Source organism: Triticum urartu, chromosome 3 (genome assembly GCF_003073215.2).
Source record: "Triticum urartu cultivar G1812 chromosome 3, Tu2.1, whole genome shotgun sequence".
NCBI lineage: Eukaryota > Viridiplantae > Streptophyta > Magnoliopsida > Poales > Poaceae > Triticum > Triticum urartu.
Window position 1 is genome coordinate 691074745 of NC_053024.1, and position 15225 is coordinate 691089969.

The window sequence follows — 15225 nt, forward strand, 5'->3', positions numbered from 1 at the left end:
CGAGCGGAGCGGAGGACCGTGGTCGCGAAGGCGAGGCAGATGGGAGCCAAGAGGAGCTCGTTCCCTCCAGGCTTGATGTCGATGGCAATTGCGGGAAGCCGGCAAAGCATCCTCGAGTAGCGGCGCTGAGCAGCGGGAGACGGCTGGTGCGGGCGGGGGCGGCGCTGAGCGGGCGGGGCGGGGGCTAGCGGCGGGTGCGGAGCCTGTCGACCGGCGGCGCTGAGCGATGGGAGGCGACCGGTGCGGGCGGGGTGGGGCGACTGACGGTGAGAATGGGGAGGCGGGGGCGCAGCGGTTCCCGAGCGTGGTGGGCTCGAGCGTGGGGGTGAGCAGTTCCCGAGCGTGGCGGGGAGTCTGTTTCGCGAGCGTGGGACTTAAGTCGTTTCATTAGCGAGGGGATTACGTTTCGTAAGTGGCCAATTTCGTTAATGATGGCATGGTGGGTAATTAAAGCATAAAACACGTTTAGTAGGCTGGAGGGATGTAGACCATCGGATTGCAGGTTTCGATGGATAGGATGATTTGGTTCTCCGCCCTCTCTTCCTTTTATAGGAGTAGTAGATGATAGTGACTGGCCTGGGTGGGAGCCACTGGCAGAACCAGCGGGGTGCTTCCAGCCTATTTGCGAAGAAGTCCAGGAGGCCTTTGAGTGAAGGAGCTTGGAGAGCCCACTACTCTTTTTCTTTTTTCATTCGCTGTCCCTCACGCTGCTCCTCCACTCCACGGCGGCGTCGAGCAGGCGCGCGCGTGCAGGGAGGAAGCGACGGGATCCCGGGCGTGCAGGTACAGTACGGTACGCGCTCGCGGCGGCCGGCGGGTGGGCGGCCTCGCGTTCCCGGCCTCCCCGGGGGCTAGTCGGCGGCGGCAGGCGGCCAGAGGGGCGCTGTAACGGTGGGCGGCCCCGGTGCGTCGGTGGGCTGGTGGCGGCGAGCAGGGGACGCCGGAAGGAATTTCAGAGATCGACAGATTACTGGTGCAGTGATTAATTGTTGGTTGGTCAGGTAGCAATTTTTTTTCCTAAACTATGAAAAGATTGAAGTATGCCCACATTGCATCTGGATTTAATCCTCTTAGTTATTTATCTAATGCAAGCAGTTACAGGTTTTTGTACCTTGTGCATTCATCCCCTGCTTTTGGACTCTGCAGGCAAGATTGGCCAAGTGCTGATCTTACTTTTACTGCTGTGTAAGTGCGAATTCTTGTTGGAGATGGCAAACGAACACGAGAGAGACAAGCAAATCGGAGAAGAGGAAGAGGAAGAAGAAGAAGAGTATGTCTTGCTAGAGTTGGATGGTTGTCTGTATTCCAACATTCAACCAGATGCCCCTTATATACTCTCTGTAAGTTGCTTCTTCTCTGTGTCCGCAGCTTATACTAGCTAGTACGAAAGGATATTAGTCTCTGTTGTGAATGTTTCCTTAGGCACTTTTGCTACCTCTATGCTATTGATATCAAGAACGAGTTTAGATTTGATTATTTCAGAAATGTTTAAATGGCGAGTATAGTTCCACAGCATTTCTTTTGCTTGTTTAACATGAAGAGGAAGCAGTAGGCTATGTGCTGATTACACTAGCGCTGGTCTGGTACTGCCCACTGATACTATTACCTCAAGGGACTAGATGCCTTTCTTGTATTTGGCCGAAATCTCCTTCAGATTTGTTTTTAGGTTACCATAATCAGATACAAAATGCTGTTCAGGATGTGTCTGCCTCTTCAGTAGATTTTATGAGAAAATCTGGGCAGTAATCATGTTGGGTCATGGTAATTTTTCAGCACGTCTCCTGCTTATTTAGATTTTTGGCGCCCTACTGTGTACAGACGACTAGACTGGTATCACAATTTCTTGATGCGAAGAAGTCAATGTTGTTTCTGTGAGATATTTAGTGGTTGACTAGTCCACTAAGTTCTTGTAAACATGTTTTTCAGGGTTTGGATACATTGGCCCCTAACTTGATAGTAGGTGATGGCGTGAAGATGGTGAGTGCCTGTTTGAAGTTTATCTCATCGAACTTTTAGCAGTGATGTTCTATGTTGAGAAAAGTCCACATTTCAACCCTCAACTAACCACGGCGTTTGATTGTCAACCCTCAACTCTAAAACCGGTCGGATTTCAACCCTGAACTTGTCACACTGTCCACTTTACCCCCCTTGACTCGGTTTGAGACTAGTCAAGTGGTTTTGACCCGGTCAAAGTTGACTGGGCAGCCCAGTCAGCATGCCACGTGTAAATCTAAAAAATGGATGATTCTCTCAATCTATAAATCCATTAAAGTTGAAAATTTCCCAGGTATCTAAACATCATATGAGTGTTGTTGTGTAAAAATTTCAGAATTTTCTGGGCACTTTTTTTTCGGTTCAAAATTTTGACCGAATAGTGGCTGAATTTGAAAAATTGATGGTTCTCTCAATCTATAAATCCATTTAAGTTGAAAATTTCCCAGCTATCTAAACATCATATGAGTGTTGTTGTGTAAAAATTTCAGAATTTTCTGGGCACTTTTTTTTCGGTTCAAAATTTTGACTGAATAGTGGCTGAATTTGAAAAATTGATGGTTCTCTCAATCTATAAATCCATTTAAGTTGAAAATTTCCCAGCTATCTGAACATCATATGAGTGTTGTTGTGTAAAAATTTCAGAATTTTCTGGGCACTTTTTTTCGGTTCAAAATTTGGGCAGCATTTGGGCAGCATTTTGGTACCATTTGGTAGCATTTGGTCATCATACGGAAAAGATGATTGCAAACACACATAGATGTCTCAAATAGAAAACATAGATGTCTCACACACAATACATAGATGAGGTCTCACACACAACACATAGATGTCTCACACAATACATAATGCATTTCTGGCAAGCAGCGATGTTGCTAGCTGATTCATGATTGAAATCCAAGCAGCCTTCGAAACCCCGCATACTTCTTTGTGTGCTTGACAACTCTGCTGCTAGCTCTAGCGCTAGAATTGCCGGTAGATACATTAACATTGACATTGGAGCTTCTTTGCACATTAATTGTATTTCCGGAGAAATTGTTGGACCTGCTGCTGCTTCCAGTTGGCGCCCTTCTCTTTGGGTTAGGTGCAGCCACTTCCTCAGTGGCCTTCCTTTTGCTCTGCCTAGTGCTGCTCTGGCGTGAAGGCTACAAGAAACATGGCAAATGTTAGTTATATATACATGATAGTGTAATCAGGTTTGCTCATGCATATTTCCTGGATAGTGTACCATATTTGGCCCTTGACTAGCACATGGTGCTTGGCTACTTGTTGCAGTTTGGCTTGCAGCAGGCTGTTTGGAAGCAGCTGATGGTGCTTTGCTTCTAGCAGGACCTTGGCCTTGCTCAGGAGTTGGTGTATTTGAACTCCCTGTGCCATTTCTTGCTTTGCATGATGTCCTGTTGTGCCCATGTAGCTTGCACATGCTGCATCTTATCTTTGTACCTCTCTTAGAAACCCTAGTGGCACACCTTGGCTTCTCTTGTTGCTCTCTGGTCCTTTGCTTTTTCTTCCTACCGGGCATCATAATCTCCCCTGGTGGATTAGGTCTTGGCCTCTCAGACACAGGCCATGCAGGTCTGCCTTCCGCAGGTTGAAGGCAAAAAGCATAAGTTTTCTTGAATGCTTCTATGCTATAGCACTTGTCAATGTAATCATCTATGTTGTTGGTTTTGAAAAAAATGCATGATATAGCATGAGGGCATGGAAGACCAGATAGTTGCCAATATCTACAACTACATGTCCACTCTTCTAGATTCACTTGGAACCTATGTTCTCTATGAGTCACCTCATATAAATCTTCACCATTCCAAACAGCATGACAATAGGCAGAGGCATTTATGCTTTTCTTCAGTTTTCTAAGTACCGTGGGACAAATGGTGCCAGTCCACTTGTCCGACTCGGTTCTTTGATATTCTATCCTAGCCATTATCTTCACCCTAATGGCTTCAAACATGCTGATTGCTGGCAAACAGCGAGGCTCCACGATCCACTTATTAAAAGACTCGCAAATGTTGCTGTCTACCGAGTCACAATTAGAGCCCAACCTGAACCAAGCCCTGCTCCAATGGTGTGGGTCAGTTTTCATCACATCCCTTGCCCCTTCAACAGTCTCTTGTGCTAACTTCGCTCTTGCAAGATTGAAAAGCATTGGAGAACTAGCTTTTGCACATGCCCAAAATAGCTTCTGCCATTCCTTCTCTCTGTAGGTCTTCCTCCAGTTTGCATACAAGTGCCTTGCGCAATTCCTATGCTCTGCTCTTGGTAGCCAATTTTCAACAGCCTTGAGAATACCCTACAAGCAACGACAACATGAGTCAGAACATACAACATACAACACAATGTAATATGATAAAATGTGATTAAAAGAGAATTACTTTCTGCTGATCAGAAATAATAACATAGTCCGATCCATCTCCAAGTTTTAAGTCTGAGCACAACAGGCTAACAAACCAATCCCAGGTTTCATTGGTCTCTTTGTCTACAAGTGCCCACGCTGTCGGATACATCTGATGGTTTGCATCTCTTCCAATTGCACTCAACACCTCTCCTCCTCTCCCCTTCAAGAAACATCCATCCAAACCTATGACTTTTCTGCATCCAGCCAGAAAACCTTTCTTACAAGCATCAAAACATATATAGAATTTGTCAAAGGTTGGAACTTCATTGTCAGGGTTTAGCTTCACTATGCAAGTAGAACCAGGATTGCTTCTAAGAAGCTCTAGCTGATAATCGAAGACTTGGCTATATTCACCCAATTTTGACTCTTGAATCCTTTTTGAGACAATTGCCTTAGCTCTCTTGATCTTCGATATGTGTACATTAGCAAACATCTCCTCCTGCACCGTGGCCTTCAAATTTTGGACTGACCAGTCAGTGTTTGACTTGATCAAATTCTCAAACTTGTTGGCTATTCTGGTGCATGTCACCAACTTGTTGTCTCTCCTCTTTGGGCATGTGTGCTCATCAATGAAAGAAGTAATCTGCCAGCTTTCAAACTTGCTAGTCTTCCTCGCTAAACAAACCCATTTGCAAGTTGGCCAAGTGCACTTTGCTCTCACCCTGTCACCCTCATCCTTAATGAATTTTATTTCCTTCCTCTTCCTAAGACCATAGTCCACTATTGCCTCTTTGAACTGTTTCTTTCCACTAAACTTCATTCCCAAACTGAATTTCTTCACCTCAGCCTGACTCGAATACTTTGGAAACTCGGACTCATGAACAACAAGCTGACCATCACTATCTTCATCATATGATTCATCATCTTCATAACTTGAGTCAGCTACTATCTTTTTTTTTGTCGGAGGTGCAATGGCCTTCTCTATAGCAGTGATGTCCTTGCCCTTGCCCTTGCTCTTGCTCTTGAAATCCTTGTACTTCTGCCTAATCTCCTCCACCTCATCATCGGATGTTGAGCAATCCGATAACACAAAGTCACTATCGGATGAAGAATCGGTACCATTGCCATCAACAGCATCACTTTGATTTGATTCCTCTTTACCACCAGCAGGTACTTCATCATCCCCAAAACTTTGCTTTGAATTCTCATCACCGCCCGCGGGTACTTCATCATCCCTATAACTTTGTTGTTCTGGCTCATTACTACTAATGTCCTCAACATATATGTCCACTACACCTCCATCTGTTTCATATGAGAGCATGTACTTCACGGAATTTTCATCAACTAATGCCATCAATCCATCAGACAATTGTTTTCCAGGATATAACCAATGCAGCATCATGATTACTCCTTGTCGAGCGACACTGTAATGCACTTTCAGATTTAGAATGAGAGTGCGTAAGGACAAACTGCGCCGCTCAACATGAGCAATTTCCTCGCTGCCTCCAACATATTCCAAATTTTGACCCTCACGCACAAATGCACCATTGAAATGGAATCGCACAACAAAGAAATCCAGAGGATCCATTCAATCTACAAGAGATGAAAAAACATAATAAGAAATCATTACTACGGTTTCAGCAATAGAGAGAGGGGGAAAATCACTATTAACAAGGGGTGCAAGGGCAGGACCAGCAGCAGCAGCTAGCCCAAGCTAGCAGCTTGCCGGCGGTGGCAGCACCAACAACTCGCCCAAGCTAGCAGCAGCAGCTCGCCGGCGGCTAGGGTTAGCAGCAGCAACTAAAATCTAAGGGAAACAGAGGGAGGAAGGGAGGGAAGAGAGGGCAAACCTGCGGTGGAGGTGGAGGTGGTGGCCACGGCCGGCGGCGTTCCAGGCCGCGGTGGAGGTGGTGGCCGCGGGCGGCGGCGTCCCAGGCCGCGGTGGAGGTGGTGGCCGCGGGCGGCGGCGTCCCAGGCAGCGGTGGAGGTGCTGGCCCCAGGCAGCGGCGTCCCAGGCGGCGGTGGCGGCGCGCCCGGTTGCCGGTCGCCGGCGAGGAGGTCGTGGCTGCGGGCGGCGGCGACCAACGCGGCGGCAGGTCGATTTGGATCGGGGTGAGACTGAACAAACGAGAGAGAGATGGGGATAAGGTTGGACCTGTGTGCGTGGCATGCTGACTGGGCTGCCCAGTCAGCTTTGACCGGGTCAAAACCACTTGACTAGCCTCAAACCGAGTCAAGGGGGGTAAAGTGGACAGTGTGACAAGTTCAGGGTTGAAATCCGACCGGTTTTAGAGTTGAGGGTTGACAATCAAACGCCGTGGTTAGTTGAGGGTTGAAATGTGGACTTTTCTCTTCTATGTTTGACCATACCGCTAGATGTGGAGTGTCAGTGTGTTGGTATGATGTAGATCCTTTGTGTGTACATATATAAGCTAATGTATCACTGTTAGAACTTCACTTAGAGTTGTCATGTTAAAATGCTGTTTGGATACACCCATTTATCTAGAAATGTTAGAGCATTTTTTATAGGAGTCTCTGTAGAGTATTTATCAAGAAAATTTTGTAAACTCTACCCGATTTTTTCCTGTTTAAGTCCGTGAGGAGTAGATAGAACCAAGCCGTATTTGAATTCCGTAAATTATTTTTATTGCTTTATAGCACTAAAAGCCATTTGGTTTGAATGATATTACCTGTACCAGTAAACTTCATTGGTTTTCCTTCCATTGTGGTTACTTCTGCTGTGAAAATTATTGGAAAATTTCTACTTAAGGCTTCCAATCGTTAACCTACCTGCTGAGTGAGCTGATAGCTGAGGCCTTGTTTAATGACAGATTGGAGAGTACGAAGAAACGGTCGGCACATATTATTTATTTTCGGAAAGTGGTAAGTGTTTGCTCTGATAACATACCTCTGCTCCTCTTTCTTTGGCAAGTGTTTAATATGAAATGGTCTTGTTTGCACATAACCTCCCATTCTTGGATCCCTTTACTCCAGGTATATTTGAAATAGAAATATGTAATTATTGAACTTATCAGAAAGGCAGGCTAACATTGCCACTCATTAGGAGCATCGTTACTCCTTCCATGCATTCTAATGCAATTTTTTTTTCTGTTGATGCATTTGCTCTTAAAATGTGTTTCTCAGATGCTTCACCAAAACCAGTTCATGATCATAGTGCACCTCCCAAAGTAAATAAGGACAAGCTAGGCAGCACTAATAAGGAAGGACCATCCAAGGAGGTGAAACATCTCGCAAGAGTTCAAAAGATCGTCAAATTCCGGTCGATCAACGAGGATCATCACGAGCAGAGCATATCAGCATAAGGATAAGGAGTTTTCCTTTGACCCTCCAAATAGAATGTAAGGATGATACTCCCTCCGTAAACTAATATAAGAGTGTTTAGATCACTAAAATAGTGATCTAAACGCTCTTATATTAGTTTACAGAGGGAGTACTTCCTAATTTTAATTGTCCACTAGCATTCTCTATTTTGAGGTAAGTTGCAATATGCAAGTATGGTGGTTCTTATCATCTCTTTCTGAATTTTCAATCTTCTGAAAATCTCCATAATGGAGGTCTTGGCTCTGTGTGAACTCATCGAACAATATCTAAAACCTGAGAAACACCTTGTACCCTCCAGTTTACAAATAAGTGACGTTTTGACATACCTTGAGTCATTTTAAAAAAGAAATTTTGATAGCCATTCTTGTTTTTGATATGGAAACTTGAAGATCATATGTATAGGTTTGACTCAAATACTTTTTCACCACTTCTTACCTGAAGTAGCAGCAATATGGTTTAGTCGGGCACAACTGCAAGTGTTCAATATGAAATAGTCTTGTTTGCACATAACCTCCCATTCTTTAGCTCATCGACTTACTCGTGCTAACCACTTGAACTGGGAGATTGGGACAAGATTGGTGCTTTTGTAGTTCATCTCTTAGTTGGCCAACATTGGTGCTACATCAGAACCAGGTGCTGACAACATTTGATGAGTGCTTATGTTGAGGCCAACTAAGATATGAACTTCAATTTTTACCAAGCGGTAGGGGACACAGGATGCCAAGTTAAAATAAATTGAAGAAAGAACAATATTTTAACCAAATGAAACATACAGAGATGCAAAAATTGCTGCTAAAGAATGCTAGCAATTTCAACCATAAAGATGCCAATATTGCTTGGACCAATGAAAACACTCGAAATGAAAGCCCCACACTAGCAGTGTTTGACAATATATGTCAATAGTCAATAGTTGTACACAATGGCCTGCAATGTTAAAACTAGAAAGTATATTTTTTCTTACCTTGACTATACAGAATTACACAATAATTTGTAGACACCATACGGAAAGTACATGTAGAATTACACACACATCATTTGCATTGAAATAAAATGAAAAACCAGGTAAAGAATCATGTCACATGCGCATCTCCGTTGCGACATATCATTGGGATGGTTGGTCACGAGGCATCTTTGTTGCCACACATCGGCCCTTGTTGCGGAACAATGACCACGCCGCGTAAGCTGCAATATAGGCGAGCACAGGAACAACCAGAGCGATGACATGGCTGGACGTCCCCCATTCCCTTGTGCTGCCAGCCGCGTAGGCGCAAAGGAGGCCCATCATGTCTAGCAAGATGGCAGTATGCATTGGCCACAGTGGCAACTTGTGGGCGCTCAGTGGAAGCAGCAAGATGATGACGACGACAGAAGCCATGAATGAAGTGGAGTTGCTGTAGAAGAAAGCACGGAACCGGCCTCTGTCGATGTCATGGAGGATCGAGTTGCCTGCGGTATGCCCGTTGTTGTTGTCCTGCCAGAGGCCACCTGGTGGTTTCAGGCCAGTCTGGTATGTTACACTTGCAGCCAGGACTCCTAGCAGCATCAAGTACTCACGAAGGTCCTTTTCTTCAGAACGCTCACGAGAGTCCTTGTTCACTGGACCAGATGAGGTAGATGGCTGCTCTTTTTTGCAATAACTTTGTATCCAGAAAATGACCACCTGAATGATTACGAAGGCAAAGACTGCAGCAACTAAAGTGAACACATAGATGGAGGTTCGCACATGGCGGGAGCTTCCAGCAGCGTAGGCACCCATGAGACCAAACATGCCCACCACCATACACATATACAGTGCATAACACTTTATGCCCGGCTTGTATAGGGTGGGGTTCACCAGAAGAACTATGAGAGTCACAGATGCCATGAAGCTTGCTGCATTGCAGTAGAAGAATGCATTGTATCGGCGAGGGTAGTTATCGAAGAGGATCGGAAACCCGGCATGATGACCAAACCTGTCATCTGCTGACCAGAAGCCACCTGGCGGGGTGAGCCCAGCTTGGTAAGTGAGCGTTGCAGCCAAGATGGCAAGCAGCAGCAGCATCTCACGCCTCTTATCTAACTTTTCGAGATCCTGGGGGCTGTCCACCTGCTGGTCTTCTAATGTGAAAAACACTATATGGATCACCACATACACAAGGACAACACCCGCGAGGGCGATAGCATAGATGGAGGTGCTTAAATCCCTACCACTCCCCGCGGCGTATGCAGTTATGAGGCCAAACAAATCCAGTATCATGGCTGCGTGCAATGTATGGCGCTTTAGCAGGAATCTACTCTGAACCATTATGATGACCACTAAGGATGTCACGAAGGCGGCTGAGTTGCTATAGAAGAACACTTTGTACCGAGTAGGATGGGTTGTGAGGAGTACCGGGTCGCCGCCCTTGTGCCCATCCCGGTCATCTGGCCAGAGGCCGCCCGGTGGATCCAGTCCAGCTGTGTAAGTGATGCTCACCACGAGAGTAGCAAGCAGCATGACAAGAGAGCGATTCCTTTCCAATACTTTGTCAGCATGTTGTGTATCCCTGGTAGTTGCATAAATAGAGAGTTAAAATTAATTGCATCCTAGAGTTGAAATATGTGCGCCAGTGGTAATTTGCCAAAGAAGAATTAACAATATATACGTGATTGCGTACCTGTTAGGGCTAGGAGTAGTAGGAGTAAACCACTCTCTTACATTCTTCAGCCATTGTGAAGTAAAACGACGTATGGGTGTGAGTAGTTTCTCACCCCAACTGCCCTCCTTGTTCATGGCGCTAGTAATAGCCACCTGTAGAAATATGCTTGCAAGAACCGCACCAGCCAGAGAAACGACGTAGATGGTAGCATCAGCTTCCCTGCAGCTTCCTGCAGCATAGGCCCCCACTAGGCCGATGAGCGCCACCGCGATGAACCCATAGAGCGCGACAAACCTTACAGAGATGGTCCTGCTCAGATTCTTGTCCATGAGCAGCACGATGATGAGCAGGGACGCGACGAATGAGGTGGTATTCCACACGAAGAATGACTGGTACCGGCTGGTGTTGTGGTCCTGCATGATCGGGTCGCTCACGCGGTGGCCGTCCCGGCTGTCGCTCCAGAACCCACCAGGTGGGCCCAGTCCGGCCACATATGTGATGGTGACGACGAAGGTCGCGAGCAGCATCAACACCTCGTGCTCATCTTCGCCTTGCTCCTCAGGATTCTTCGATCCTTGTGTACTCTTGGGAAAAACCTTCTGGAAGGCATCGGCGAAGACGGTTCCCCACTTCATGACATGGGTGCAGACACTACCACGGAAGGCATAGGCGAAGACGGAACTTAGGAAGACAAGCATAATGTAGGCGAAGACGGAAGTGACCAGCAGTGAGGCAAAGATGGTCGTGAACTTGTCCCGGCAGCTTCCCGCGGCGTAGGCCCCCATGAGGCCGAACAGGTCGAGCACCATGACCGCCCGCAGGACAATCGCCCAATTTGTGTTCTCCTCGTCAAGGACGAGGAGGAGTAGGCAGGCCACGAGCGACGACGCGAAGGCGGTGGCGTTGCAGTAGTAGAAGGCCAGGTAGCGGCGGTAGTGCGCGTCCGGGAGGATGGGGTCGCCTGCGAGGTGCCCATCCTGCGTGTCCGGCCAGGCCCCCCCTGGCAGGTTGAGCCCCGCCGCGTACGTCACCGTCGCCACCAGCGTGGCCAGCAGCAGAAGGTACGCCTTCAGCTGGTACTCCATTGAAGTTGAAGGAGGGTGCTTGTTGCCTTCATCATCCCGGCGCGGCTGATCTCGCTCCATTGAACTTTGGGATGCTGCTACTTGGTTGCTGCCTTGCTGTGGCATATTTGGTGGTGGAAAACTGTAACATGAACACGAAGAAGCTGGACGCCTTAGGCGGCGATCGATGCGAAGTTGTGGTTGGCTGAGCTCGTTTTTATATAGCTGCGCGGAGGGATGTACCTGCATGGCATTGGCAATGGCATCACGGTGCCTTGGCTCTGGCAATTGGCATGGTCTTTTCCGTTCCAGGAATCTGTCTGCAATCTGCTAGTCTTGTTTAAGTATTTGTTCCCTTGCCTTTGTACCAAGCTTGTATCTGGCAACTTGACAGGCATCAACCAATCGTCTTTTTTCAGTTGTGCACGCATAGGATCTATGCTATTGGCCACCCTTCGTTCGTTTAGCTTACTTATTGTTCACATTGCTGTTCCTTTTTTCCCTACACATGCGTACACTTTAAGCTGTACTAACATTCTTTTTGCTATGCAAACTTGTTTCTCAGCACAGCATGTATAAAAAACGCCTTGAAATCTTGATTATCTATCATCTCTGTCCCAAAGATGTTGGGCATGCGGGCCAAATAGTGCGGTTGTTTAAACATCACAATGCTTAGTTTACGTGACCCTTTTTCTAGGACTCATTGAGATCGATCTGGGAGATGCTTATTCCATTTAGCTACCTTGCATTAGCTGCACGCCAGGGCATAAAGAGTATCACTTTACCTTATCCTCTCATTTTAGAGCAACTTTAGAGCATCTCCAGCCGCGCCCCCAAAAAGACCCCCAGGCGATTTTTCGGCCGCCGGCGTCAAAAAATCGGCCCAGTCGCGCCCCTAAGGGCCCAGTTTTCGCCGGCTCAGGCCGAAATTGGCACCGGCGGACCCAACCCGAACTCGGCGCGCTGGGGGTCGGTCGGAAGCACCGGGCGAATCTTTTTTGGCGCGAAGAGCCGCGGGCCCGCCGCGTCAGCGACTCGACTCTTTTCTCGCCGCATCGTCGTCCTCATCGCCTCGTTTCCCGCGGCGAATCAATGCCAAAGCTGTGCGCTGCGCGCGCTGCCGCGCCGGTCAGCCTCCATTGATGCCTCACGAACGGCGCAGTGAAGGCCGGGCGGCGCAGTGAAGGCCGGCGCGTCCCCTCGGCCGCCACGCCATCAAGCCACGCGTAACGCGCCGGCCAAGCCTACCGCGTGGCGCCTCCGCCTATATAAGCCGACCACCAGCATGCCGGAGGCACGCACAGACACTACACCGCCGACGCACCCATTTCTCCCCCCTTCCTCCTCTCGCCGTCTCCAGTCCAGAAGAATGGCCGAGCGCTTTCCAGGCGATGGCGCGGCGGTGAATGGCTTCGGGCGCCGCCATCTTCACGAGGACGAGGCTCGCCTTCTTTTCGAGGCCGAGTACCCGGTCCCGCCAGACATGCGGGTGCCCGGGGCTTGGAGGATCAGCGCCGCCGGCGTGCCAGTGCCACCACCACCCATCGGGGCGGCGCGGCGTGCGGAGATCACACGTATCCGCGCATCCCTGCCGCGGGCGGCGAGGGAGGGGCCACGGTACGTCCCCGACAGCCCGCTCTGGGAGCCCTACTTCCGACGCCGTCACGCCGAGCAGCTCGAGGCCACCAACGGCGTCGTGCCCTCCGGCAGGCTCAACTCCGATGGCCGGCGCCGGTGGTGGGGCGTGCCCGGCCGCACGTTGGAGGCCGTCCTCGAGTACATCGAGGGCGGCAACACGCCACGCCTCGAGTACCCCGCTCCCCCGTCCTTCTCACGCCGCCGTGGAATCTCCTGGACGCTGAGGCGCATGGAGCGGCCCGGGGCGTCCTCCTCCTCCTCCTCGTCCGGTCGCTCGTCGGGCTCTCCCTGCCTCCGCCCCGTCAAGCCGGAGCCCCAGGACACGCCTGTCAGCGCGCGCACCCGCAATTCCGGCGTCCGCATCGGCGACTCCGCCCACCCCCCACCAGCCGCTTCGTCCTCGTCGAGCCCAAGACGGAGCCCGGCCTCCCCGCGGAGTACGAGGAGATAGCTCGGCGCGGCTTCTCCGACGAGGATGCCCTGTGGTGGGCGCGGGACGACTACCTCCGGACGGAGATGACCCGGCAGACCCGGGCCCTGGAGGAGATCGCCGTCCGCAAGCGTGGGCGTGAGGACGAGCACGGCATCGTCGTCCTCGACAGCGACGACGACGACGACGCCCTCGGACCGTCCAACCCGCCGCGCCAACCGGGGGAGGGATGCAGCAGGGACGGCGGCGGCGGAGACGACGGCGACGACGACGACAGTGGCGACTACACGCGGTTCTACCGCCTCCTCGGCATGTAAAACTGCAAAGGCGGGCGGCGGGCGGCGAGCGGCGAGGTAGACGGCGAGGAGCGGCGATGGAGACGGCGGGGGCAGCCCGTGCTAGTTTTTTTTTGTAAAATATGTTTAAATTTGAACGAACTCGCCGATGTTTGCGATAAATTTGAGCCGTGTTTGCGCCGTATTTGACTTTTTCAAAAAAACGTGGGCGCCGCGACTGGGAGGCATCTCGCCCCCAGTGCGCGATTTAGCGTCGGTGCGCCCCAGGGGGTGATTTTTAGCCCCTCCTGGGGGGCCAACGGCCGGAGATGCTCTTAGTAGAGTTGCCATATTGACAGCCTCCATATCACATATGGAGCATGCTCCATAATATTTTGAAGGTTGTGGAGGTTATGAGTAAACACAAAGTCGTCATAATGTAGCCTTCATATTTCCCCTGCAAGTAGGATCCACCTGCCATTGGGTCATACGTTCTTTTTAGCCTATTTACAATAATTTAGATCAAACAAGTCAACAATTCAACAAAAATGATCACAAACCATTAATCCAAATTAACAAATAATCCAATCAAATAAATTGTTCAAGTAAAACAGATGAATTTTAAAGCAATTTAAACACCTATATTCCATCTAGCTACCAATGATGCTCAATTAGATCCTTCTTCAGCTGATGATGAGAGAGAAATGCTTGAATGCGGGTTGCGTTCCTACGAGGCCTGACGAGGTTGTTAACATCTTCATAGTCCATGGGTCCCGGCATATACTCTCATCCTCTATGATCATGTTATTATCTCACAGCCGTTCGGTCACGCGGAAGAGTCGCCGTAACATGCAGGAAGGTGCAACCAAATACAAAGTAGTTGAGCATGAGCTGGCATACCCGTTTCGACGAAATGTCGCATGGCCAAGCTGCGATTCGACATGCTTCCTCTCCGCTCTGGTTGATGCTATCCATTTAGTAACCATCAACATCACCTCATCTTCTTCGGCGCCCATGATCTCACCCTTAGACTCACAACTCGAATTCGACGATGAATCATCAAAAAACATTAGATCCACCATCTATCCATCTACACATGATGTGAATCCCATGTCATCTGCACAAATAGATGAGCGGCTAAACTAAATGTAGGAAAAAAGGGTTTACGAAATTTACCTCTGGCAAATCATTGAGGTCGTGCAGCGGAGTGAGCGACGCGGTCGGATGGTGGGAAGAAGGCACGGGGCTCCATCGAAGCGCGGAAGGTCTGGGAACGGCCTAGCGGAGGCAACACAGGGCTGCTCGGAGCGTGGGAGGTCCAGGACCGGCTTAGCGAGGCGACATGGGCCAAAAATGACGGGGGCCTGGGCGTTGGGAGGTGGCACAAACCGAAAGCAGCGCGTGGATGTGGGCGACGACATAATTGAGTGTGCATGGTAAAATGTCCGACACACCAATATTTGGGTGGACCGAGGGTGTGCCCTCGCCCAACCCTGAAATATGGAGACTCGCAGGCTTGATTTGAGCA

At 49.3% G+C, this 15225-nt stretch overlaps 2 protein-coding genes across 2 annotated transcripts; one reads left to right on the forward strand and one right to left on the reverse strand.

The window, feature by feature from the left end:
* The first annotated feature begins 672 nt into the window (after positions 1 to 672).
* Positions 673 to 8012, forward strand: LOC125545949. Its single transcript, XM_048710007.1, has 5 exons — positions 673 to 1001; positions 1147 to 1340; positions 1927 to 1977; positions 7162 to 7213; positions 7475 to 8012. The coding sequence occupies exons 2-5, from the start codon at positions 1209 to 1211 to the stop codon at positions 7651 to 7653; spliced, it is 414 nt and encodes a 137-aa protein (XP_048565964.1). The 5' UTR covers positions 673 to 1001; positions 1147 to 1208; the 3' UTR covers positions 7654 to 8012.
* A 599-nt stretch (positions 8013 to 8611) lies between these two features.
* On the reverse strand, positions 8612 to 11528 carry LOC125545950. Its single transcript, XM_048710008.1, has 2 exons — positions 10309 to 11528; positions 8612 to 10197 (listed from the first exon to the last, which is right to left on the reverse strand). The coding sequence occupies exons 1-2, from the start codon at positions 11478 to 11480 to the stop codon at positions 8775 to 8777; spliced, it is 2595 nt and encodes an 864-aa protein (XP_048565965.1). The 5' UTR covers positions 11481 to 11528; the 3' UTR covers positions 8612 to 8774.
* Positions 11529 to 15225: the final 3697 nt, after the last annotated feature.